This window comes from Rattus norvegicus, chromosome 4 (genome assembly GCF_021556685.1).
Source record: "Rattus norvegicus strain SHRSP/BbbUtx chromosome 4, alternate assembly SHRSP_T2T, whole genome shotgun sequence".
Lineage (NCBI taxonomy): Eukaryota > Metazoa > Chordata > Mammalia > Rodentia > Muridae > Rattus > Rattus norvegicus.
This window is the reverse complement of record NC_141537.1, coordinates 79,367,077-79,394,337: the sequence shown is the minus strand read 5'-3', so window position 1 is coordinate 79,394,337 and position 27,261 is coordinate 79,367,077. Positions and strand designations below refer to the sequence as shown.

The 27,261-nt window shown below is 37.9% G+C and overlaps 1 protein-coding gene across 2 annotated transcripts in view; it reads right to left on the bottom strand.

The window, feature by feature from the left end:
• Stk31 (serine threonine kinase 31) overlaps positions 1-26,914 on the bottom strand; it is a 94,292-nt gene extending 67,378 nt beyond the window's left edge. Inside the window, exons 1-8 of one of the 2 annotated variants that reach the window (XM_087658725.1) lie at positions 26,706-26,914; positions 24,622-24,668; positions 24,481-24,533; positions 19,507-19,605; positions 10,012-10,086; positions 8,245-8,403; positions 3,685-4,043; positions 1,901-2,075 (exon numbers count right to left, since the gene is read on the bottom strand). In XM_087658725.1, the coding sequence (XP_087514851.1) occupies positions 1,901-2,075; positions 3,685-4,043; positions 8,245-8,403; positions 10,012-10,086; positions 19,507-19,605; positions 24,481-24,533; positions 24,622-24,668; positions 26,706-26,767 (1,029 nt within the window). In that variant the 5' untranslated portion in view covers positions 26,768-26,914. 2 annotated transcript variants of the gene reach the window in all.
• Positions 26,915-27,261: the final 347 nt, after the last annotated feature.

The following is a 27,261-nucleotide window of genomic DNA, read 5'->3' as shown; positions in this document are numbered from 1 at the left end:
CATCCCCCTTGCCCCCTGCCACCATAAGAGCGCTCCCCCACCCACCTACCCACTCCCTCCTGCCTCCCTGCCCTGGCAATCCCCTACACTGGGACATCGAGCCTTCACAGGACCAAGGGTTTTTCCTTCCATTGATGCCTGACAAGACCATTCTCTGCTACATATGCAGCTGGAGCCATTGGTCCTTCCATGTGTACTCTTTGGTTAGTGGTTTAGTCCCTGGGAGCTCTGGTTGGTTGATATTGTTCTTCCTACAGGGTTGCAAATTCCATCTACTTGAGTCCTTTCTCTAACTCCTCCACTGGGGACACTGTACTCAGTCCAGTGGTTGGCTGCGAACATCTGCCTGTATTTGTCAGACTCTGGCAGAGCTTCTCAGGAGACAGCTGTATCAGGCTCCTGTCAGCATGCACTTCTTGACATCTCCAGCAGTGTCTTGGTTTGGTGACTGTGTATGGGATGGATCCCCAGGTGAAATACTATTGATGGGACTCATTTTAAACAAAAGACTGATGAAACAAAAACTATCAAAATGAGCAATATATGGATTAATTATGAATCCTTTCTGGAATGTTTTGAGATATTTCCAAAATTTATAAGTTTTAAGGGCTGGAGCATTGGCTTAGTCAGTAAAATGCTTGCCAAAAAAGCATGAGGACCTGAGTTAGGTCCCTACCACCACATTAAAAAGCCAAGCACAGCAGTGGCACACATCTGTAACCCAGTACTGGAGAGGCAGAAACAGGAGGGTCTTTGGGGATTTCCTTCTGTCCAGCCAATCCAGCAAAATCAGCATCCTCCAGATTCACTGAAAGACCTGTCTCAAAACTAGGTGAAAATGAGGAAAACATCTGGCATTGACCTCTGGTCTCCACACACATCATCACACACATGTACATGAACCTGCACACATGCATACACACAGTCAATATACACACAAAAAGTTTAAGAACATAGGGAAAATACAAATGAGAAGATAATTAAATTTCAAACAGTCAATGAAATATAAACACGGTTAGCTTAAAATGTAAGAAAAAAGTTTTCTCCTTACAGAGTTATAAAAAGAGAACAGATGGAGACAGAGTGACAATAACAATTAAGAACACTAGTTGCAGGGTATTTGATCACACTGCAGTGAACCCAGAAATTATGTTATTTACTGAAAATAACTGTTTCTAGTTGTTGTGTGGCTCATATTTAGCACACACCTTTAATCTCTCTGGATGCAATATAGACGTGACCTTAGTACCTCCCTTTAATCCCAAATAATGAAGATAAAATTAGTTTGTTGAAGGAAGCACCAATGTCTGAAAGTAATGTCTAATTAAGTGGCAAAGTGATGAATCAATGAAAAAAGATTTGACAGAATAAGATGTGCTAAACTCTCAAGAAAAGAGGAAAGGGAAGCTACTTAAGAGTGGGGGCAAGGGGGAGGCTAAGGGATAGTTTTACTGGGACAGTCATACAGAGACAGGTTGCAGAAAGAGAACATGTTAGACATAGATGAAGACAAAACAGGCCAGAGAACGAGAAGGAGCCAGATTAAAATGGATTGCCAGAGTTAGTTTGAAGCCAAGCAGAGTAATTTAGCAGTGGCCAAGAGAAGCCAGATTGAATCAGTCAGCTTGGAGAGGGGTTTGGGCCAGAACAACTGAGTTGAACCAGCCAGCCAGAGTTCAGAAAGAACTAGGAAGGGGTCAGCTTATTCAGCAGCAAGTCTCACAGGCTAAAACATTCTAGGCCTAGATTAGATTTATCAAGACTAGTAATTTCCAGGACTCGGCCTAGGTTAGCACACAGACACAGTAAAAAGCTGCATCGGATGAATAAAAAGTTACTTTTATAAGTGCTAAGTGCACATATTTCACAGAGTATTCTTTCTCACAAGCCTCTGACATACCTGAAGCTCTTGTGCAGTCTGTTCAACTTTCAATTCTAAAGCCTTATAATTTTCTAGAAGAACCTCTTTCTCTGTTTTAAGCTTTTCATTCTCTTCAATAAGTTTCTGGTCCTGTTTAATTTTTGCCAAGCTGACATTAGACCCTAAATTAAAGTCACCAGCCGCCAAACTTTCCCTGTTAAAAACAAATTCATTCATTTTTTAAAATATGCTTAAGGCTATTGGAACTCAAAAACTGAAATTACCATGGGCTCTTTATAATACCCTTTACAATATTGTGAATATTAAAACCATTGCCCAGCTCAACATTAAAAAATAATTTAAGCTGAGCCTGTTGACACAAACCTGCAATCCCAGAATTTGGAAAGGCAAAGTGAATACATACAAAATCTGAGGCCACCTTCAGCTATACACAGAGTTTGAGAGCAGTTCTTGCTACAAAGTCAGACTATATATCAAAACATGAAAATAAATTATTTTAATGAAAACTAGGTTATATTAACTGGGGCATTCTTCAAAAACAACGCCTACAATGTCTTATATTCCAAATCCCTTATAGCAGTATCAACCTCAAAGAACATCATGAACATCAAATTGTTTTATCCTTTTTTTCTAATCCCTCCTCCCTATACCTTTTCATTTGTGTAGTTCCTAAACCACCAATAAAAATCCATCAAACTGCCATGACATCATTGCTTGATTCAGCATAGGTAAGAATACACTGGTATAACTGGTATACACTAGAGCTAGAGAAGATGCGCAGCAGTTAAGTTGTTGGCTGTTCTTATGAAGGACCCTGGTTCAATTCCCAGTACCTACATGCCACTCACAACCTTCTGTAACTCCAGGCCCAGGGGATCCAATGACCTCTTCAGGCCTCTATGCACCAGGCATGCATGTGGTGCACAGACATACATGAATTTAAGCCAAACACCAACACATAAAATAATATTTTTAAGTAATATATTGGTATGCATGAGTATCTAGACTGACTCAACTGGATAATTCAAAATTATCTAAAATAGTAGCTCAAACTATATATACCTATGGTAACAGATATGACACTTCCTCAACCTTTTAATTATATGACACACATGAATTCAAACAACATATCATACCTTATTTGATCAGTTAAGTATTAAAAATGCAGGTTAAGGGTGCAGACCAATTGGTAAAGTATATGCACTGCATGCATCGGACCTTAGGTTTGACCCCAAGCACTATCAAAAAAGAAATACTCAAACGAAATGAATTCCTTAACAGAGCACCTTAAAATCTTAACTCCTTAAAATCTCTCCACAAGTTTTCACACAAAAGCTCTCTTAAACACATGAAAAACAGTCTAACAGCCAGAGGGGATTGGGGGAATCAATCTTTTTCCCTTAAGAGGATGGAGACTGCATCCAGAGCCAAGATATTGCATACTAGGCACTGAGCTACAAGCCCAGCTTCAAATCTTATTGTGAATTCTGGACTCTGAATAATTAATACTAGGGGAAGATTTTTATTTTTGTTAAAGATGTTCAAAAATGAAATGAAAAGTTATCAAGGGAACTTTAAATAATTAAGAACAATTTTATTTTCTAATTGGCTTTTAAGGAAAACACCCCTGCTAAAGAACAGAGAAACAAGTGTCAGAGTGGGGGAAAACAGAAATTATGTAAGATCTCTCACAAAATCGCAGGTGCTGTTAAGGATTCCCAAAGCCTAAGAACGAGTTCTATAAAGGCTACTACCATAAATTTGAAATCAATTAAATTTTTAAAGCAGCTCCACAGTCTTACTTTGGAAATGTCACGTGATTTCCTGCATTAGTCTCATACTTCACATCAAGAGTCAGCCTCCCATTAAAATGCCCCTTTGGCCTGCTGAAGGTCGACTGGTTTGATCTGCGTCCCCACAGGGGGATAGGGTTCTTGAGACTCCTGAGAGCAAGCTGATTAGGATCTGGTTTCTTTGCCTCAGAGGCATCAATGCCTGAGGTCAGTCTGCACTTCTCTGCAAACCCTTTCTTTGCCACTTCTTCCCCTATATCGACAGTGCCGTACTCAGCCTGAGCAATAACTGTTCCATCTTGATAGGTTGCTTTAATTCTCATTTTAATTTCTTTTTCAAAAATCAAACTCCCCAAAAATGTTCTGCCCTAAAAAGAGATAGGAAAAAAGACATAAGCCATTAACACTTTTCACACTTACTTTGTTTCTATTTTTTCCAAGCACTATATTTCTTTTCCCTAAAATCTATATACTAGGAATTTTACTTTGTTGCTGACTTATGAAAATGTCTCCAATATAGTCCAATGTGTGTGAAAACATTCTTTTCCAGAAGTAAAGCTAGTATTCAACTATATTTATAAACGGTTTAATGAATGCTAATTGAATATATGAGAAAAAACTTTTCTGTCTTAGTTCCAACTAAATGTAATGATGTGCTTTTGTTTGTTGGGGATTTTTTGTTTTTCGAGACAGGGTTTCTTTGTGTAGACCTGGCTGTCCTGGAACTTGCTCTGTGGACTAGGCTGGCCTTTAACTCTGATATCTACCTGCCTCTACCTCCCTAGTGCTGGGATTAAAGGCTGTGCCAGCAGGCCTGGATGTGATGATGTCCTAAAGAGCTAGATTTTTAAAAAGAATTCTAGTACTTCTAAAAGGAATTCAATAAAACTATTATTTTTGGGGGGGGGTTCTTTTTTTCGGAGCTGGGGACCGAACCCAGGGCCTTGCGCTTCCTAGGTAAGCGCTCTACCACTGAGCTAAATCCCCAACCCCAAAACTATTATTTTAAAGGCAAAGTCAGATACTTTGATTTCAAACTAAAGAACAAAGACAAAGAAGTAGAATCTCAAAACACAAAACAGATGCTACAATATGGCTCAATGAGCTTGCCACCATATTGGGCAATCTAAGTTCAACCTTCAGAAGCCACATGGAAGGAGAAAAACAATTCATACAAGTCCTCTGACTTCCACATATGCCATGCCACATGCATGTGCACACATGTACATACACATACAATAAATAAATGTTAAAGAATTTCAATTATAAAATTCCAGATTTTTTTTAAAATCACCAAATTTAAATTACAGAATGTGAGACACTAGAAATTGTTTATTCAAATCTCCCTTAAACAGAACTTTAAGGAGGCCATTATCAGCATCATCATATGAGAAATTAGCTACACCCTAACTTTTCATTATTACCAACACACCACACTGAGAAAAGCTCTAATAAAATGTATTTGAGATTGGAAAGTACCTTAAGACTTCATTTTACCAAGAATTTTATTACTGTTGAGAATCTTAATTCCTAAAATTACTTTGATATAGTCTAAGTACTCTTTTCTTCTCAATTTCTCTACATTTCTCTCCTGACTTCAGCCTACACTATAAATAATACTTCAGAATATACAAAGTATAAATTAAAAATTAAAAATGAGAGATTACTGCTCATATTTACCTGTTCATATCTTCCTTGAAACAGGGGAACCATTAAAATAAATGGACCTTCTCTTTCTTAAGTTTTATTTTTAACTATAGTCTCAATAGATATGAAAAGAGTATAATTGGCTGGGGTGGGAATACAGTGCTTACCTAGTACTTAGGATAGCCTATATTCAAACCCCAACTCCACTACCAAAAAGAATATATATGAATGATGTATGCCAACCAAGTAAGACTTATGTCAACAGCAATCATAAAAACAAGAATGTAAAAAACCCCCCCCAAAAAAAAACTAGCCTCACTTTTAAAAAATAAAAAAAACTCAATATCCAAAAAATTTTAGAAAACTGTAAAGATATTTTATTCCCCTAACTCTATAGGGAAATAGATATATAAGGACAGAAATAAAACCCATGTAAAAGTCCCAAAGTTTTCTTATACATGGGCTCTTTTTAATCACTCTAATGATTGTAGACTTCTGAGAATTTTTTTCAATGTAAAAAATGCATTGTATGACAAAGAAAATATTTCAGTGTGGGTTTGATTTAACAACATATTAAGAACATGCAGACATGGGAGAATGCATCTAAGGGATCAAAAGTGATTCAATTATATGTGCTAAAAGATGACCAATCATTGCTATTATTAAAAAGACAAGGGGAGGTCACTGTCCCTAGATGGGAACTTACTACTGTGGTTTTACTGAACTGACGTTAAACTGCCTTCTACGTTACTTTTATATCTACAGATGAGTGAAGTTCTCAGCCTTTATGAGACAGTAGTACTGGATGTTGCCTTGTCCTGCCCATCTTCTGGAAAAGGTTTTGTTATGAAGATAACATAATGCTATCCTGTGTTTTGCAGATCTGCAAAGCCACTGGAGAGGCAATCAGATACAATGTACTTCTACCTACCTTACAACCCTACTGGGGTGAATTACTTAAAAAAAAAAATCCAAAAGGTACCCACCATACATGGGTAAAAAAGAGCATTCCAGAGACTATAAGGTTATTAAATAAGAACTCCAATGCCAGAAGGCAGCTTTTCTAGATAGATATGATGTGCCTGTCAAACTCTCATCTAAACACATGTATTTAGATATAACACCTCAACTCATAATCCCTGAGGAGGCTCCTGAGATCAAGTGGTTGTTACTGTGACACGGTGACCTATTTCTCTATCTATTGGCAACCCCTTCAAGGCTCAGGAATTCAAGGCTTAAGGTTGAAGAGGGCACAGAAAGAGTATAAGAGCCAAAGGAAAGGGTATAGTATTGGATAATAGTTTCCTCCTAAATTAAAACATTCCATTCTGCAGGAATCTCCTTAAGCAGAAAGGTAAACAATTCAAAATAGCTTCAGGGAATCCCTGACCAGATTCACTAGGCCCCTCCCTGCCCGAGTAAGCCAGAAAAGCTGAGAGTCCCTCTCAGAAGAGGAAGCTGAACCACCAAGAAGCCTCTGAAATGGGATGACCTGCCATAAAGATTCAGACAAGCTAAAGTATAAAATAAAATAAAATAAAATAAAATAAAATAAAATAGACTTTCAGAGGAAAAAAACTAAAGTCTCTGATACAAAAATAGCTCCTGAGAAAGCAAAAATCAGCCCAGCTCATTCAGAGAGGTTTAGACCAAAGGCATCTGGAAAGGATACTCTGAAAAATCTGCTGAGCTGCCTGCAGGCTGTGCAGTGCTCTCCAAGTCCTAGCTTTGTGAGCTGTCACCCATACTGGGTGGGCTTTGGTAATCAAGCCTTTGAGCCACTTCTGCTCCTCCAAGTAACCCAATAAACTCTTTGGTTCACCAAGTTTGGACTTCGGTGATATCCATACTTTAGTCTGTCATGGGATAACCCACTGGTGTGAGTAGACATATGTGTGTCTCCCCAGAAAAGTTTTGTCACACAACAAACAGAAGGGGAAAAAGTTTATTTGCCGTATAATTCCAAGTTATATTCAACACTGTAGGGAAGTCACAAAAGCTGAAACAGCCAACCATACCACATCCTTGCTTAAAAGTAGAGAGAAATGAATATATCCATGTTACCTGATTGTTCCTCTCATCTAGCTATCTCCTGTATTATATCATTCAAGAAACCCTACCCAGGGAATGCTACTGCCCACATGTATGAATTGTGCCTTCTCACATCAACTAGCAGTCAAAACAAGCTCTCACATACATGTCCATGGGCCAGGCCGTGTAGCAGGCTGTGCCCTTCTCCCCAATTCCCTCTGCCTTGCTAAAATCTTAGATTGCATCCCTAAAACTAGCCACCACAGTCTATTCCCTTATTTGGCTGCTGCCTCCCCCTGAGGCTGACCACCAAGGCCCACCAATCAAACTATTTAAGTTGAGCAATCAAAAGTCCCTTTGGCTCACCGAATTAACATGCCCAATTCAAATCTCATCCTAACATGAGGTTCCCCTCAGACCTCTATAAACTGTCATTTTCCTATGTGCTACGTCTGTCTCCTCTCTATCCAGAGGCAGTCCTTTGCCCCTCCCAGGCAAATATCCCTACTCCCTTTCTCCCTCATCTTGTATCTCCTGTCTTTGTCTCTTATTCCCTGATCTCTGTCCCTATGGGTCAAATGTATCTCCTTTGTGCTAAGAACTTGGTCTTGAGAGTCCTAAGCCAATACTTCTCCTAACAGTATTTATGCTCATTTATCTCTTTGGTAAGTACCAAGGATCAAAACCAGGGTCTGATCATATTGAATAAGTGTTCTTCCACGAACTGTATCCATAACCCTGAATTACTTTTTCAGATTTTATTTTTCATATTTTCATAAATTACTTTATCATATTTTTCTAAACAAATTCAGAATTTAATAGTGCATATGCTTTCAAGTATATAGTTTCAAGTATAATATATTAACAAAAGTATTTAAATGTATGACTTGCCTGATCAAACTGGGTAACTTCTTGACCAGAAGGAATCTGTAGTCCCCAAAGTCTATACTTCTTGGCAATACTAGAAAACTGTAGCTCCGGAGGAATTTCTACTATATCAGATCGGTTTAGAATTTCAGTATTTCCATAGTCTATGTACCTCACCAGGCACTAGAAAAAATTGGATGCAAACAGTAGTACTAAACATAGACTACAAATTTGTAAACAAAATCTATAAATGTTACTTCAGATATGGACACTTTCAGAAATACTAGTTAACAACCTCAAAAAAAAAAATCTGGGGTTGGGGATTTAGCTCAGTGGTAGAGCGCTTGCCTAGCAAACGCAAGGCCCTGGGTTTGGTCCCCAGCTCCAGAAAAGAAAAAAAGAAAAAAAAGAGAAAGAAAAAAAAATCCTACATTTGGGACTAATTTCCAAGAATACCATTTGTCATTTGTCTTTTTTAACCACTGGTTTTTATACAAACGTGAGTATACGGCATTGTGATCCTTTCTAATCACTAATATTAAAATCAATATACATTCTTTTTTTTTTTCTTTTCTTTTTTTCGGAGCTGGGGACCAAACCCAGGGCCTTGTGCTTGCTAGGCAAGCTCTCTACCACTGAGCTAAATCCCCAACCCCTCAATCTACATTCTTAAGTTCACATTGAAAATGGTAGATCCTGGGGGGACACCCCCCCCACAGGAAAAAAAATAAACCCACTCTGGCTATACCTTGAAACTGACCAAATTCACCCTTATGTCCTGTTCAAAGTTTCTTCTGGGCATTATATAGAGAGCTCAGCAACTAAAAGCACTGACTGCTCTTCCAGAAGACTGAGGTTCACTTCCCAGCACCCACATGGCAGCTCACAACCATCTGTAACTCCAGCTCCAACACTTTCTTCTGGCCTCCACAGACACTACACACACATGGTACACATACCATACACATGGTCATACAGAGAGAACTCCTAGACACACTTTTTTTAATTTTTAAAAATTTTCCAGAAGTATATTACAAAATCATGCATTATCTCATGCCTTAATTTAAAATCTTAAAGTCAATCCAAAAGATAAGTGTAAAATATATTCTTCAACTGTCAAATTATGGGAAAATTTATATTAGAAAAGTTGACTTCACAAAGATAAAACCTTATAGCACTAGTAAGTCATATTTTAAAAAACAAACCAACCAGAGAAATTATGAAATTTTCCACTTATTTTACCAAGAAAAATATTTATCACACATATACATTATGAAATATATCTATTTTTAGACAGCCTGATTGTACAGAAACTTAAAATTCTGAAAAATATTTTTGAATCTTATCTTGTTTTAAGAAATTAATCTATTTCCATATTCACAAGAAAAATACTTTCATAATGTTAAGTTTATTAAACTAGACATTATCACTGTGAATAAACAATAATACTCAATAGGCATTAAGTTTCAGAAGCAATGGCTTAGTAGGTTAAGGATGTTTGCTGTTATGGCTGATGACCTGAGTTCAATCCCAGGACCCACTCAGTGGTTAGGAGGAATCAACTCCCTCAGGCCTCACATATGCTATGCACTATTTTGTGTGTGTGTGTGTGTGTGTGTGTGTGTGTGTGTGTGTGTGTGTGCGTGTGCGCGTGTGTGTGTGCATAAATACATTTACACATATATACACAAAAATAAATAATTGTAAACAAATTAAAAACTATATTTTTAGAAAGTGTTGTAACCAAAATAAACATTTCTAAAGCCCAAAATATGAATACATATTTCCTGCCTTATCGTCGCTGATAGTTTTTAGCACTTTGCATCTGTACCAGCACTTATCTTCAGAAAACAATCCACCATAAATCTGTAAAAGAAAAAAATTGTCACTATGATTAAAAGCATACTAAGTAGATCAGGATGTAACATTGTGCACTATTTTATGTTAATAATTACTTTTTATACAATAACTTATCTATTATTCTGACATACCTGTGAGGCAGGCACTTTGTTTATACCATTATGTATCCTAGTCATAACCTAGTCTTCAGCAGAACCAAGATTCAAACTTCTGACTCTAGAATTCATTAGCAGGCTACCTCTCAAAAAGGTAGATAAAATGTTAAAAAAAAAAAAGACCCCTTCTAGGAGAGGACAATACTCAGCCATCACAGTCATGTACTTCCAACAACCACATATGACTGTATTGAGTCTACATAACCATGGGGCCATCAACATCCAGGAACAGATAAAGGAGAAGCCCAGGGGAGCTCATGTCATTCCTGAACAATTTCTGGATCAATCAAGTAATAATCACTGCCTTTCAGTTGTGCACCTACAAGTGAACCCACCAGGCTCCAACACTCACAAAGATTTCCCTGGTTAAACTAAAAGGGCTACAAAACAAAGCAGAAAGTTATGAATCTGAGAAAGGCAAGTAGGAAACAGGATGATAGAGATGGTATGGGAAAAAGATGAGCAGAATGCATTGTATATGTACATATGAAACTGTTGAAGAACTAAAGTGAATTTGAGGGTAACCTGAAGGACAAGAAAAGACCATGGCAGAATGCAGAAATCCAAGGTAACTACCATGGAAGGTCTTACAACCTCCTCCACCACATATGTGCCCAAACCTACTGGCCCCTCACACAACTAGGAGCCTGCTTGGAGCCACAGGAATCTGAGGGTATCACCTTTCAATTAAGCACAGCTGTTCCAGAAACTCACTCCATAAGTATTCTTTTTATTTTATTCTCTATTACTTAATCTTCAGTCCTGCATATCCGTCTCATCAAGATGAACTTGTGTTCAGATACTGTTCAGACAGGTTTCAGGACTATTTCCCTCAGTGTAATCTAAAGCACTCTCTACTACACACTTCTCTGACGTCTCATATATCACCACTCTTATTCCTATGTCTTCTCTTCATCTTATCACCTCTTATTTTTACTTAATTACAACATTCCATAGATATAACAACCTCTAATATCTGTGGACCCTAACAGAATCCTAAGTTTCCCTTCCTAGTTACATTATACACCTTGATTTTTTTTTTCTTTTCAAAGTGAAGCTAATACTGTGCTGGCTAGATTTATGTCAACTTGACACAAACTGTAGTCATTTAAGAGAAGAGAACCTCAAATAAGACAGCATCTCCATAAGGTCAGGGTGTGGGCCAGTGTTCTGTCATAGCGATAGAAACCTAACTAAGACAAATACTTAATCCTTATCCTTACCCATTCCACCTCCCTACCACTCCTAATTTTATTAACTAAAGTCTGAGTACATTCTATACTGTCCTTTGTTATTTATCCCCCAGCAGCTATGGAAGCCAAAGGGGCACTGTCATTAACTGGCTAGTACAGTATCTCCATTGTAGTAATATCAAGCAGCTGTGGTTGATCTCAAAATTTATATCCTGCTCAGAAAGTAATATATAATTCATACCAAGCATCCTGAGCTCCTAACTGGGATCTATTTTCTGAACTATACACCCAACTCTACCACATCTAAGTCCCACAAATATATTGCAAATACTTCAACTGAAAGAATATAGCTGATATAAAAACATGTGTAGCAAGTAAAATAACACATATGTCAATCCTAACGCAGTTACACACAAAAGACAAAATAATCCCTCCAAATATTACTAATCTAGCAATGACATCTAGAAAAAATGAGTTAAATGAAATCACAGAGAGCGCCAAAGAATTGTAACTATGTTCAAGGAAATCAAAGGAAACAAGCTCCTGCCTGATTGAGAACACAAAACAGATGGATAAAATAAGGAAAACTAGGTAATACCATGAAATTAAACAAAGAGAAATACTGAGGAAAAACAATAAAATGTTGGAAAAATAATAAAATCAAATTAAAAGCCCTATAAAATGCCTAACAGAATAGATCATGGAGAGGACTGAATATCTGAGCTTGAGGACGAGGTTGGAGAACTGGAACAATCAAACAAGGCAAAGTTAGAACAGTAAGGAAGGTGACAAGAAATTCCATCTGAAAGGGCATAGAAAAGAAAAAGAATACAGAAATCTAAAGATACAGAAAACAGTTTTAAGAATCATAATAGAAACTTTCGCAGAGTTGAGAAAGGAGATGCATACCAATTCAGATACAAGAGGCATTTACACCAACACCAGAAAAGAATCAGTTGCCTTCCTCTATACAAAAGAGAAACAAGCCGAGAAAGAAATTAGGGAAACGACACCCTTCATAATAGACCCAAATAATATAAAGTACCTCGGTGTGACTTTAACCAAGCAAGTAAAAGATCTGTACAATAAGAACTTCAAGACACTGAAGAAGGAAATTGAAGAAGACCTCAGAAGATGGAAAGATCTCCCATGCTCATGGATTGGCAGGATTAATATAGTAAAAATGGCCATTTTACCAAAAGCGATCTACAGATTCAATGCAATCCCCATCAAAATACCAATCCAATTCTTCAAAGAGTTAGACAGAACAATTTGCAAATTCATCTGGAATAACAAAAAATCCAGGATAGCTAAAGCTATCCTCAACATGAAAGGACTTCAGGGGGAATCACTATCCCTGAACTCAAGCAGTATTACAGAGCAATAGTGATAAAAACTGCATGGTATTGGTACAGAGACAGACAGATAGACCAATGGAATAGAATTGAAGACCCAGAAATGAACCCACACACCTATGGTCACTTGATTTTTGACAAAGGAGCCAAAACCATCCAATGGAAAAAAGATAGCATTTTCAGCAAATGGTGCTGGTTCAACTGGAGGTCAACATGTAGAAGAATGCAGATCGATCCATGCTTATCACCCTGTACAAAGCTTAAGTCCAAGTGGATCAAGGACCTCCACATCAAAGCAGACACACTCAAACTAATAGAAGAAAAACTAGGGAAGCAACTGGAACACATGGGCACTGGAAAAAATTTCCTGAACAAAACACCAATGGCTTATGCTCTAAGATCAAGAACTGACAAATGGGATCTCATAAAACTGCAAAGCTTCTGTAAGGCAAAGGACACTGTGGTTAGGACAAAACGGCAACCAACAGATTGGGAAAAGATCTGACTGCCTGAGGATCCAGCTATACCTCTCTTGGGCATATACCCAAAAGATGCCCCAACATATAAAAAAGACACGTGCTCCACTATGTTCATTGCAGCCTTATTTATAATAGCCAGAAGCTGGAAAGAACCCAGATGCCCTTCAACAGAGGAATGGATACAGAAAATGTGGTACATCTACACAATGGAATATTACTCAGCTATCAAAAACAACGACTTTATGAAATTCGTAGGCAAATAGCTGGAACTGGAAAATATCATCCTGAGTGAGCTAACCCAAACACAGAAAGACATACATGGTATGCACTCACTGATAAGTGGCTATTAGCCCAAATGCTTGAAGTACCCTAAATGCCTAGAACAAATGAAACTCAAGACAGATGATCAAAATGTGAATGGTTCACTCCTTCTTTAAAAGGGGAACAAGAATACCCTTGGCAGGGAATAGAGAGGCAAAGATTAAAACAGAGACTGAAGGAACACCCATTCAGAGCCTGCCCCACATGTGGCCCATGCATATACAGCCATCCAATTAGACAAGATGGATGAAGCAAAGAAGTGCAGACCGACAGGAGCCGGATGTAGATCGCTCCTGAGAGACACAGCCAGAATACAGCAAATACAGAGGCGAATACCAGCAGCAAACCACTGAACTGAGAATAGGACCCCCGTTGAAGGAATCAGAGAAAGAACTGGAAGAGCTTGAAGGGGCTCGAGACCCCATATGTACAACAATGCCAAGCAACCAGAGCTTCCAGGGATTAAGCCACTACCTAAAGACTATACATGGACTGACCCTGGACTCTGACCCCATAGGTAGCAATGAATATCCTAGTAAGAGCACCAGTGGAAGGGGAAGCCCTGGGTCCTGCTAAGACTGAACCCCCAGTGAACTAGACTGTTGGGGGGAGGGGGACAATGGGGGGAGGGTGGGGAGGGGAACACCCATAAGGAAGGGGAGGGGGAGGGGGATGTTTGTCCGGAAACTGGGAAAGGGAATAACACTCGAAATGTATATAAGAAATACTCAAGTTAATAAAAAAAAAAAAAAGAACCACATATTGTCAATATAATTAAAATTCAAAAATACAGGATAAAGAAAGTATTCTGAAAGCAGCAAGAGAGAAACACCACAAATAAAGATAGGTCCATCTGCCCTCTCCTGGTGTGTCTGAAGACAATGACAGTGTAGTCACATAAAATCAATAAATCTTTAAAAAAAAAAAAAAAGATAGGTCCATCAAAATAACAGCAGATTTTTCGGTGAAATTTTAAAAGTCAGGAGGGCCTGAACAGGCGTATTTCAAGTTCTAAAAAACAATTGCCGACCCAGACTACTAGGCCTAGCAAAGCTCCCCATCACAATTCAAGAAAAAAATAAAATCTCCCCATGATAAAAACCAGCTGAAGGAATTTATGACCACCACTCCAGCTCTACAGCAAAATATTTCAAGAAATTCATTAAACAGCAGAGTAAAACAAACCCATGAAGCCGCAGGAAAGGCTAATCTATCCTATCAAATAAAGCACTGCTGAAAAACAACTGGGTCCTTGAAGAAATAGAGAAGTGAATAAAAATAAATTCCTAAAACCAAATAAAAATGAAAACAGGATGTGCCAAGACCTATGGAATACAATGAAAGCATCCTAAGGGAATCTGTGTAGTCTAAGTGCCTACATTAAGAAATCTGAGAACCCTCAAATAAAGAAGTCAAATATTCATTCACCTTAGAACCCTGGAAAAGAAACATCAAATAACAAATCAGTAACTGAAAAGAAATAAGGCAAAAAAAAATGAAATGAGGCAAAATACAAAGAATCAATTAAATAAATACTTGGTTCTTTGAAAACATAATAAAACTGAGAAGCCCTTATCCAAATAACCAGAAAGAAATTACCCCAAATGATAAAGTGAAAAAAGGGAGTCTTTATAGCAATTACCAATGAAATGAGAAAATCATTAGATATTACCTTGAAAACATACATTCCCACAAAGCAGAAATACTAAAAGAAACTCATAAATTCCTAAGCCATCTGACATGAATAATTTAAACAGGTCTGTCTATAACAAACAGTGAATCTGAATGAGTAATTTAAAATTTCCTAACTAAAAGAATTCCAGGCCCAGCTGAAATCACTGGTGAATTTTACCAATCTTCAAAGAAGAACCACCACTAATTCTTCACACACCTTACCATTAAAAAAAAAAGAAAGTAACATCACCCAACTCTATTTAGTAAGTTAGCATTACTCTAATACCAAAAGTAAATAAAGACACAATAACAACAAAAAGAAAATTACAGATTCCCATAATGAAATTACACAAAAATATCAACAAACTATTTTCAAACTTAATTAAAGAACACATCAAAAATATCACCTGCCATAACCAAGTTGTCTTTATTCCAGAGATGAAGAAATGGTTCAATGTACATAAATCAACTCCCTTTGACTAACTGGTCAGAGAAGTCTCAGAAGTCTGGAAAAATTAGCATAGACTATTGCATTGCTCTTGGCTGACCATCATTAACTAGATGGTAAGACTCTATTGACCCAATACACTTTGGTTTTAGGACATAGAGAAATAAAACTGCAACTTTACTGAAAACTCCCTACCTGCTTGCTATCTTTCACAGTGCCATAAGTGCTATATAAGCTACTGGGGAAGCCATTCCTGGTTCTACCCAGAAGTAAATAGTGACTACTACAATATTGTTCTACAAGGCAAGATGTAAACACCGTAGTGGTAGTAACCAACCACTTTCTGACTGGGTTTAAGGCCTGTTCCATAGGAGGAAGGAGTTCATGCCTGGTAGGAGAGCCTACTAGTGTTGTTTTGCTAAATGGGCATGTTGTCAAACTGCCTTCTAAATATGTATGCCCATGTTTTTTGTCAACTTGACATAAGCTAGTCATTTTGGAAGAGGGAACCTCAATTGAGAAAATGCCCCCACCAGATTGGTCTGTGGGCAAACCTGTGGGGCATTTTCTTGATTGATGTTTGATGTGGGAGAGCCCAGCTCACTGTAAGTAGTATCGCCCCTGACCAGATAGTCCTGAGTTGTGTAAGAAAGAAGGTTAAGCAAGACAGAAAACAATGTTCCTCCATGGTCTCTGCTTCAGTTCCTGGCCTAGGTTCCTGCCTTAAATTTCTGCCCTGAATTCCAAATAGACTACAACTTGCAAGGTAAAATAAACCCTTTCCTTCCCAAGTTTCTTTTGGTCATTGGGTTTGTCATAGCAATGGAAAGCAAACTAAGACAACTTATGTTTATACTCACATCTTAGTGCTACTTTTAACTCTGGCAGAGAAGTTATTTTCTGTAGTGGCAGCAGTTAATTCACGAACTCTTTATTAGTCCAAATGTTGAGACTAAGTGACTACTAAGTACAAAGCCCTATTGAGTACAATCTCTAAGGCTCAGAGGACATCATGAAATAAAGGGCAGAAAGACTCTAAGAGCTGGAAAATGGATTCTCCTGGATATGGCATTGTCCATGCACTTACAAACTCACTCCAGCACTTACCTGCATCAGACCTACCTAAGATCAGTCAGCACCCTAGAAGGGAGCACTAATTGGGCCCAGTAAGCTACAAAAAAAAAAAAAAAAAAACCTCAAAAAGACAGAGAGAGAAAAGCATAAAACTGAGAGGGAACATATCAGGGTGTCTGAGAAGAGTGAGTGAAGGGATTTGGGGTTAGATAGTATTGAGATGTATCATACACATATATGAAATTGTCAAAGAATAAATAAAAGATCCTCAAAAAAGGAAAAGAAATGCCAATCAAAAATAAGTTTAAAAATGTAAAAAGGTATTATAAAAGGATATAAAGAAACAAAATTTAAAAAGTATCTTACTGTTTTAATGTCTGAAAAACCAGGTAAAATATGTTTATACCTAAACATAACAAGAATAGTCTATTTAAATGTAATCCTGAACCTGGTAGAATCCATATTTCCTGTGAGTCAAGCATAATTTTTATGCTTTTTACTTTATATAAGGACATTAGGAACATTTTTAACAAGAAAAAAAACTAAAACTCTCAAGTTTCTGTGTTCTTAGTTAACTTAAAAGTCACTAATAATTTTGGAGGCCAATGCACTGTCAGATAAATTTGCTATATACTTGCCTCTACAAGTTGTGTGAGTTGTAGTAACAGTCACTAGGCAAGGACTTGAAGGCCACTTTTGATTCATTGGGCCTACAGATGTCTGTGACTAGAACCAGACCAAAAGATCTGTGTCCTTTTAGACTTTAACCTTTTAGTTAAATGTGAAAATAACAGACCACAGAAGACAGACAATCACAGAGCACAGGTTTTGAAAGATCTGTGCCTATTCACAGAAAAGGCACATACTTCTTTCTGGAGCCTCTTCCTCATTATTCCTATACTGTAACTCCTCAGGTCCCTGGAGGTGAGAGACTAAACTGCAAGCAGAGCCAGGTCTCCATTTTTTTTTGGGGGGGAGGGGGGCAATTAGGTTCTCTTCATTTATCCCTCTCTCTTGAATTACTGTTTGATTAAGCAACAACAAAAATCAAATGCTTTACTGCTGCATGATTAACTGAATAAATTAGACAATATTCTTAAAACCAAGCTTTCACTTAAATTTATACTTTAGTTTAATGATGTTTAATAAAAGAGCTAAGAAATGTTATGAATGTTGCTCCTGCCTCAGCTTTACTGACATTGTGACTGATGGTTCTTTGTTTAGAGGGAAAAGCTGTAGAGGGTGTTTACCATCATTTCCTTTGGCTTTCACCCATTTGATGCCAGTAGGACCACTTCCAGTTGTGACAACCAAAAGTATCTCCTTTCATTGTCAATTGTCTCCTAAGAGTGAAAGTGTTGGATATGAAACTCACTCCACAGTGATAACCACTTAAAAACATACATTCTTAAAAACAACAATATTGTCTCCATGGGAACAAAAAATAGATCTGAGAGTAGGATACAAGGGAAATCTTAGTTATTATAATAGATAGCCCTCCAAAGTCCTATCCTACCAGACAACATATATAATTTATCCATAATATGATATTATAATGTCTTGTTGGAGAAGACCCACCAGGAAAAAAATTAGTCAAAAATGCTTCTTAGGAAGAAATAATGAGAAAAAGTCAGCAAGTTTAGCCAAAACAAGTGAGCCTCAGCTTTAATGACAGACCCTTTCTCAAAAAAAAAAAAAAAGGAAATCAAGAAGGACAATCTATCTCTCTATCTCTCTCCCTGCCCCATCCTTCCCTCCCTCTGGGCTGCCTCCCTGCCCCCCAACCCCGCACCCCCCCATTCCTCCCACCCACCCCCAATCCCCCGGGTCTCTGACCCACTCTCTCTTTCCTCTCTGATCAGTTTCAAACCCAGGACAAGTGGCTGAGGTGCCTATTTAACATAACAAAGTGGACCTGCCCTCCAGGTTCTCCCAGCATCTTGCAGTCCTTACCAGCTAGCATACCCTGTCCCCTAGCCAAATTTCCAGCCCAGGGGCTTGGCTACCCTTCCCTCAATTGCTCTTTCCTATATAATCTAGACGTTTTGGTCACCTGCCTTTTATACCTTTGGACTCCTCACTGCTGCACCTGGTCCCCTCTCTCCCCTCTCTCTTCCGCTCTCCCCACAAGGCCCAGCTCAGACTGGCATGCCCACTCTGGACATGCTTTCCCACATATCTTTAATAAATTCTCCCCTCCACCATGCCTAGGAGCAATCATGTCCTTTCCTTGCCTTTCCCTTTTATTTCTTATTTTCATTCATTCTCCCCCTCTGCCTTCCTTCCCTATCCCCCATCTCTCTGTAGATGAAAAGTTGAAACAAGAAAGAGAAATCACATATCAAAAAAGAAAATATTAATATATATCAGATTTCAAATGATTTTCAAAAGGTAATTAAGTTAGCCACAGACTAGGAGTAAGTACGAGCCACACGTACAGAAGACAGACTCATATCAATACGGAGGGCTGAAGATGGAGCTCGTTAGTAGAGTACTCACCCAAGGTGTACAGGTCCCATGCTTAATCGAGAGTAATTCACATTGTAGTTCATCAGAATTTCTGTCCATAAGTCATTTTTAACAAATAAATTTTAGTAAATTTACTATGTAGTTTATACAAAATCTGTCTCTGTCATTCAAATAGGCCACAAATTCCAAAATCTAGAATCTAAAATCTAGAAAAGCTGACATGTAGGATAAATGACTATATCCAGGAATAAAGCTCACCTTCTTAGGATCAAGATTCCCAAAAACTGAATTAGCATGAGGACAAACTTCCGAAAGTGAACACCCAATCTTCATAATATCCTTATTTCTACTGACATTCTAAGAAGAAATCAGAAAACGTATGAGATTCAATAATTTATTTTCTGAGAGTATCATATAAAATTGAGGGTTCTAGGTCTAATATTTAAGGAACTTTAGAGCACTGGTAATTAGATCACATTCTTGTGCTACCATTTTCTTCATAGTTCAAATGAGTTCTTATAAGAAATGACACTAGGCTTAGATAGAATTCAAATAAAGTGCCAAATATTATTAACTCATAATAAGCAGGTTTCTTAAAAAATAACTGGGTAATTATCGTAACCAAAAATAAACAAATGCTCAAAGAAAGACTAAGACATTTTTAGAAGAAATGGAACCAACCTATGCTCTTTGGCCATCTTCTGCTCCACTAGCCAGACATGAAGAATTCAAACAGCAAAAATAAATATAACAGCAACCAATTACAACCTGTGGCATATCCACTAGTCACACTGTAGTTACATAAATAAATGAATAATTAAGTGGCAGAAAAGAAATGACCCTCACGGGGTTGGGGATTTAGCTCAGTGGTAGAGCGCTTGCCTAGGAAGCGCAAGGCCCTGGGTTCGGTCCCCAGCTCCGGAAAAAAAGAACCAAAAAAAAAAAAAAAAAAAAAAAAAAGAAATGACCCTCACAGAAAAACAATGAATAGAAGCAGCAGGAATAAAGAAATATGAAAGGCCAACATTAGGCCAGTACAATACCAAGAAAACATAAAAATTTAGAGTAAAAAGTTAGGAAAAACAAGACTAGTCAATTCCATGTGTCTTTCTCTAAAACATTTATTAATTACAAAGGAAAATATTAATTATATTTTTAAGAAATGAACATCTCAACCAAGTAGATTTAAGTTAACATATCTAATAAAACATGATGACATTAGGAAGCCCAATTCAATGCACACAATAGACACAACATCATCTATGGGCATTTTAGCTAATTTATGAGAAATCATCAAACAAACCCATATTAACAGATACTTTATAAAAACTGGGACGCATCCAAAATATTCAAAGTCAAGAAATTTGATAAAGTAGCAAAGGTTAGAAGTCTCTTAAAAATACAATGGGTAAATCTTAGAATGGATCATGGAACATGAAAAACAACTGGTAAAATTTGAAATAATGTCTAGATAAAGTTCAAATGATAATACTGTACCAATATTAATTTTCTGACTTTTGTCCCACTGTGCTATGGTTAATATAAGAAGTTACCATTAATGGAAACTGGGTGAGAAGTACACAAAAAGCTTTTGAACTGATTCTAAATTTTACTGTGAATAAATTTCTTCAAATTAGAAGAAATTAAATATAAGCTGGGAGTGGAACTGCACACCTACAACCCCAGCACTTGGGAGTAGGAATGCAGGAGGACCTTAAGTGTGAGGCCAGCTGGACTGTAGTGCCTCAAAGACACCTATAAAATCAAATATATACACACATACATCAAGCTTTACAGAAACACAAGAATAAAATATTCAATGAGGCTATAATGTCTGGTGATAGAAAACCTCTCAAAGAGCAGTTCCAAGAGACTGTGATGAATGCCAATGTCACCGTACAAAAAAACAAGAACTAGGAGTTGTAGTAATAGCAAAGTTGGTAGAATGCATGAGGCCCTGGGTTCAATCCCCAGCACAAAAAGAGAAGAAGGGGAGGAGAGGGACAGGGAAAGAGAGGGGGAGGATATGGAGGGAGGGAAGGAAGGAAAGAAAGGAAGAAAAGAACAGAGAAAGTAAAGAGATGAAGGCAAAGTACTTTCGTTGCCATTCGTCTGGCTAAGAATGCTGACAATCCTGAAGTACTCTCTTGACAGAAATCATAGATCTTCACCCTAGTTTGCCTACATATTCCCAAATCTCTACTTATGTGTCTCTGCACTCATCTCAACATAATCTCAAAAAGAGCTTATGTTTTGCATCTTGGGATAGGCATTAGATGGATAAGAATAGCAACAGTAGTTTTAATCTTTTTTAATTCATTCATCTAAGAAATATTTTCTAACTTTTTGCAGTGTGTATTGCTGTGAGTTTGAGACCTGCCTGATCTACAGAGTGAGGTTCAGGATAGTCAGAGCTATACAAAGAAAAATAAATAAAATAAAAGAACAAAATAAAAAATAAATAACAATATAAAAAGAGAAATACAAAATGTCTTGTTCATATTTATACCAACATCATGAGTGCACCTTCTTCTAGCATTGCAAATGGAACCCTTTTCCATTTGGCAAGTACTTTACAACTAAACCACATCCCCAGTCTTTGTTTATTGAACAGGGACTAAGTTTTCAAGCCAGCTGCAAACTCAAGGTCCTCTTGCTTCAGCCCCCAGGAGCTGGAATTACCATGCCTAGTTTGCTGATAAGATTTTGAAACAATATTTTGGATATACTACATAAGTAAAAATATGTATTAAAATTAATTTTACCTGTTCCTTTTACTTGCACCAATGTAGCTGCTAAAACTAGTTTTTAATTACTCATAGGATTCACACTGTATTTCTACAATAATAGCACTAATCTAGGAAGTATTAAGTTAGTACATACATAGTTTCTACATGATCTTAAATGTATAATCTGTCATTCAGTGTGGGTTACCACTAAGTGGTACATGTGCTAGTCCTTACAATACAGAACCACACAGATCCACAACATGTGAGCACCATTTAAAAATTATATGTACCACTGGAGAAACAGATCAGCTGTTAAGTGCTCTGGTTGTTCTTCCAAAGGAATGATCCAATATCCTCTTCTGACCTCCATGGACACCAGGTACATAAGTTGTACACGGGTCATAAACACAGCAAAAACATGCATATAATTTTTAAAAACAAAGTTTGTGCCTAAGTATACAATTTATCACAAATTCTGCCCATTTTTCTGTAGTTTTTTAAGAACTCTTAATCATATTCTTATATAGCTGTTTATAACTTCTAATTTACACTGTCCACTTAACCTCATCATAAAGGAGTTCCCAAGCCATGGAAAGTGAAGTTAAATGTGATTTCCTCCCCTGTCCCCATCATGTATAGCGTGCAGAATCAAAAATTCATCAGTAGAGTACATTAGAAATTCACTTCTCAACATTTGAAACCTAAGAACTTTGGTGCTTAATATTGTTTTGTTTTGTTTTGTCGAGAAAACATATAGACATGGCTGTCCTTGGAGATCTACCTGCCTCTGCCTCCCAAGTGCTGGGATAAAAGCGGTGCGACCACCACACCATGCTTAACTTTGTATTTAAAACTAAATATACTTTCCTGATTTGCAGTCAATCATTGAAATAAGACACACTTTATTAGTTCTACAAATTTTATACTTATATCAATACTTATCTCACCATAAAGCACAGGTCATTTGAAAAAGAGACTGGGTTTTCTGTCGTCTTCATCTCCCAGTGGCTATAGTAGAATACTTTTCTCTCCCTAGCTTTACTCCCTTTATAGTCTACCACTATCTGACAAGCTAGAAACGTTCAAGAAACTTCTTTGAAATGGTCTAAGTGTATTCGAAATGATCCAATGTTTAACATATCACCTGGGCTTCCTCACAACATAACTTCTCACAAAACAATGCTGTCCTAAACCCCAGCATGGAAGAGGGAAGTGGGCACCCCTAGCGAAGAAGCTACTCAAAATTGATAGCTTCTGGGAAAGAAAAAAAAATCAGTGTTTCTTATTGGAGTGATACTGGATACATCGATCACGTTGTGGAGCAGGCCTCAGGTTCAGGACTAGTCAGTCAACACAAACTGAACACTATGGGTTTTCAATTTGTTTTAAAGAAAGACAAAGAAAGTGAAATTGTGTGGGTAGGGAGGTAAGTAAGGATCTAGGGGTTGGGAGTGGGAATAATAAAATCAGAATATACTATGAAATTCTAAAAGAACAAAAAATTAAAAATACAACAGAAATATGCTAAAATGTTATTTTATAAAGGTATGAATTGTATATTTAACTATAATTAATAAGTTAAATATAATTAATATTATTTTTTAATTAGATTGCCCCAAACCTCCATCAACAGAACTATTTACTTTTATACCAAGAAAATTGGGAAAACACAAAATTTCTGCGTGTGACTTACAGGGAGGCCAACTTGGAAAGGTGCTACTGTTCTGAGATGTCTATAATTCCTCCAAAATGCTAAACTTGTCCATGACAGGATCAAAACAAAACTTTATTTTGAGGGGGAGAGGGGCATGGGGTGGTTATGTCCCCAATACTTTGAATAAAATCCTCAAAGGACTAATAAAAACAAGAAAAATATTGTCAATGTGTTAAGGGCACAAAAAGAGAAACACACACACACCAGTGTGCTACAATTTGGTTTTGTTTTTTGGATTAAGGGATTTTGAGTAATTTTAAAAAGTTTAGTCTGAACCCCCAGTGAACTAGACTATGGGGGGAGGGCGGCAATGGGGGGAGGGTTGGGAGGGGAACACCCATAAGGAAGGGGAGGGGGGAGGGGGATGTTTGCCCGGAAACCGGGAAAGGGAATAACACTTGAAATGTATATAAGAAATACTCAATAAAAAAAAAAAAAAAAAAGTTTAGTCTAAGTTTTGCGGAAACAATCTTACAAAAGACCCCTGGGTGGAGCTGCAGCTTTACAGACACAACGGCTGCTGCTTCCTGTCCCACTGAACACGACTCTCAAGTTCCAATCCTGATTATGTTCTTCTTTAATTCAGCTATATTGTAAGCATTTTTTTCAACATAGAAAAACTGCAAGTTGTCTTTTAATTATGTCTTGTGCTACATGATTTAATCAGGATTAAGTACTGAGAATGAAAACAAAAAACACATTTATTCTTAGATTTTTATTTTTGCTGGAAAAGAGTTCAGTTGGGTAAGAGGAAGGTAGAAGAGAGAAAACAACCGATATTATGTTTACCTGGGCCCAAAACGTTACTGCATCTTCTACATGACTTCCAACAACATCTTCAACTAAAACAAAGTCATAAGGCAAAACAAATTAGAAGTTAATCGGTATCAATTAGCTCTTATACCCCCGAATAATATTTAATGCTAGTACCTTTATTGTAATGTGTATCTTCATCCATTTGGACAAGTCCTGGAAAACTAACAATTCAATACCTTGAATTAGATTTTCATATCTATTAACAATGAAAAAAATCTAAACCACATATATTGAAAGCATTTGCCCTAAGGTGATTATCACAACTCAAACTCTATACTAAAAACTGCCTGTTTGCTAATGACTGTTTCTGGTGTTTGTTCTGAAAATATTAGTTTCCAATGGTAAAATATATCATCTCGATCCCTATCATTATCTTTAGCCAAACCTTTACAGATTTACAAGATAATTCAAATAGATTATTTCGATCACTTATATAAATCAGTATTTTGAAACAATATGCATATTCTGTGTGTGTGTCTGTCTGTCTGTCTGTGTTGTGCCTGAATGTGCATCTGTGGACATGCAGTGCATGCTGAGGCCAGAAGAGGGCCTAAAGTGGGCTCGGATGGACTGGGACTAAAGTTAAACCAGATGTACTGCCATGTTGATACTTCTAGAGAACCAAGCTGCCCAAATCCCAAATCCCAACATGGAGTAAGGGAATTGAACCTAGTCCTCTAGAAAAGCAACAATGTTCTTAACTGCTGAGCCATCTCGCTAGACCCATATTCAAAAAAATTTTTTAAAAGCCCTCTTAAACAAGAGGAAGAATTCCACAATTTAAAAAAAAAAAAAAGGGAAGAAAGAAATAGAACACATGCCTGAGAGTAACTATTGCATTTTTTAAAATGCCCTAAAATTAAAAACTGAAATATATCAAATTTCCTATTACTTCAAAACTCATGTTCATTACATAAAAATATTTCAAAAGAAGTGTCTACTACTTTACAATTTGATTCTCAAAAATACAGGAATCACTTTTCACTCATGAATCTTAAAATGATAAAATTTGTAATTTACTTCACTGTTCAATTCCAACTGATTTTATTCTCAAATAGGCACAATCTCCACTGTCCAAAGCTGCGGGGTGGGGTGGGAATAGGGGTTAGAGCATTGGTTTCTCCTACACTTTCCAATAAAAAGGGGAAAAAATCATTTTTCACAAAACTGCCTTTAAAACGTAGGGTACAAGTCATGTTTTGAAATGCATTTTTTGAGAGTATTTAAATTATCCAAGAACATCCTCATCAAAGTTTCAAATGCTCTCAACTATAAAAGAGAAATTAACTCATCACAGAAAATAGCGGAGCTTATTTATAGGACTCTAAAACTGCCGATTTTTGTCTAGCTTAATTTTCTTCAAATAGTGTCACTGAAGCATCTTCAAATCAGGGATCCTTTAAAAAGCAGTTTTGAAAATCAGCTGTATGAGAAGCTGTTACAAAAAATTTGGAATCTTTTAGAGAGAATATTTCTCTGGAAAACACTCCCCCCGCCTTTTTTTGGTTTTTCGAGACAAGGTTTCTCTGTAGCTGTCCTGGAACTCATTCTAGAGACCAGGCTGGCCTCGAACTCAGAGATCTGCCTGCCTCTGCCTCCCAAGTGCTGAGATTAAAGCGTGTTACCACTGCCATGTGCTTGGTAAAAATTAAAAGTTTACTTTGGAAATCCCGCCACTTGTTTTTAAGAAACTTGTTTTTCTAGACGTATTTTAAATCGTTTTTAAAAGGCTTGCCGAGGAACTGTAATGGCTTTAAGCAGAGGCGGATGGCTGAATGGTGAGTTTAAATCTCGCCTGGAAATGGAACTACGGAAAGTGAAGGAAGCCTCTCCACACTGGCTTTCTGGTAGATTTGGAAGGCTAAACCACAGAATTCACCAGAAGGGGAAGAAATACGTCCACACAGTGGGTCCAAGGGCACCTCAAAGAGAAGCTGCAGTGACTTCGAGCTCGCTGAGGCAGGCAGCCCGAGGGCGGCGGGAGGCCGGAAATAGGCCTCACCCCAGACCTTGAGCCCTAAAACGCCAACAGCGTGGACACAAACGCCCTGGAAGCAGCCCCTGTCGCCCTCACCAGCAAGACTACCACTAACCTCACACTTTCTGCCACAGCCGTACCAGCAAAGAGCCGCTGGCCCCACATGCCAGCGCTCCACCCACAGCCCACCAGCTCTCAGGCCAGCCCTCGGCGCGCTTACCGCCTGAGCTTCTGCGCCTCGGGATACACACTGCGCTTGCGCACAAGATGCTGCCGTGCCATAGCGGATGGAGCGCAGCGGTGGTCACGTGGGTAGCCTGCCTCAAGGCCTCGAGCGCTGCTAGGCCGCACACAGTCCACACACGCTCCGAAAGTAGCCGCGTGGCCCTGTGTGCTGTGAATTTATAGGCCAGGCGCCCCCACACCTGTAGACCAATGGCTGCTTCCCTTCCCCAGGCGCCAGTGACGTAAGACCGTGACGTGAAGTTGCGTGGGTCTTCCTAAATTGGACACGGGATTTAAGCTAAAAAAAAAAAAAAAAAAAAAAAGCCAAAATGGGGGGCAAACTGGATATTCTTTTCCCAAAGGGAAGAATAGCGTAATAAGTGACAATGTCATTTTGTAGATCAATAGCTTTACACACATCCACATCAAACATTAAAGGGGACAGCAGGAATTGGTGGGTACCGGGATGGGATAGGTTTATAGGAAAACATTGCACAGCTGAAAACCATCTCTGTCTAGGTCTTTTGTTTTGCAAAGGAAAGAATTAAGCC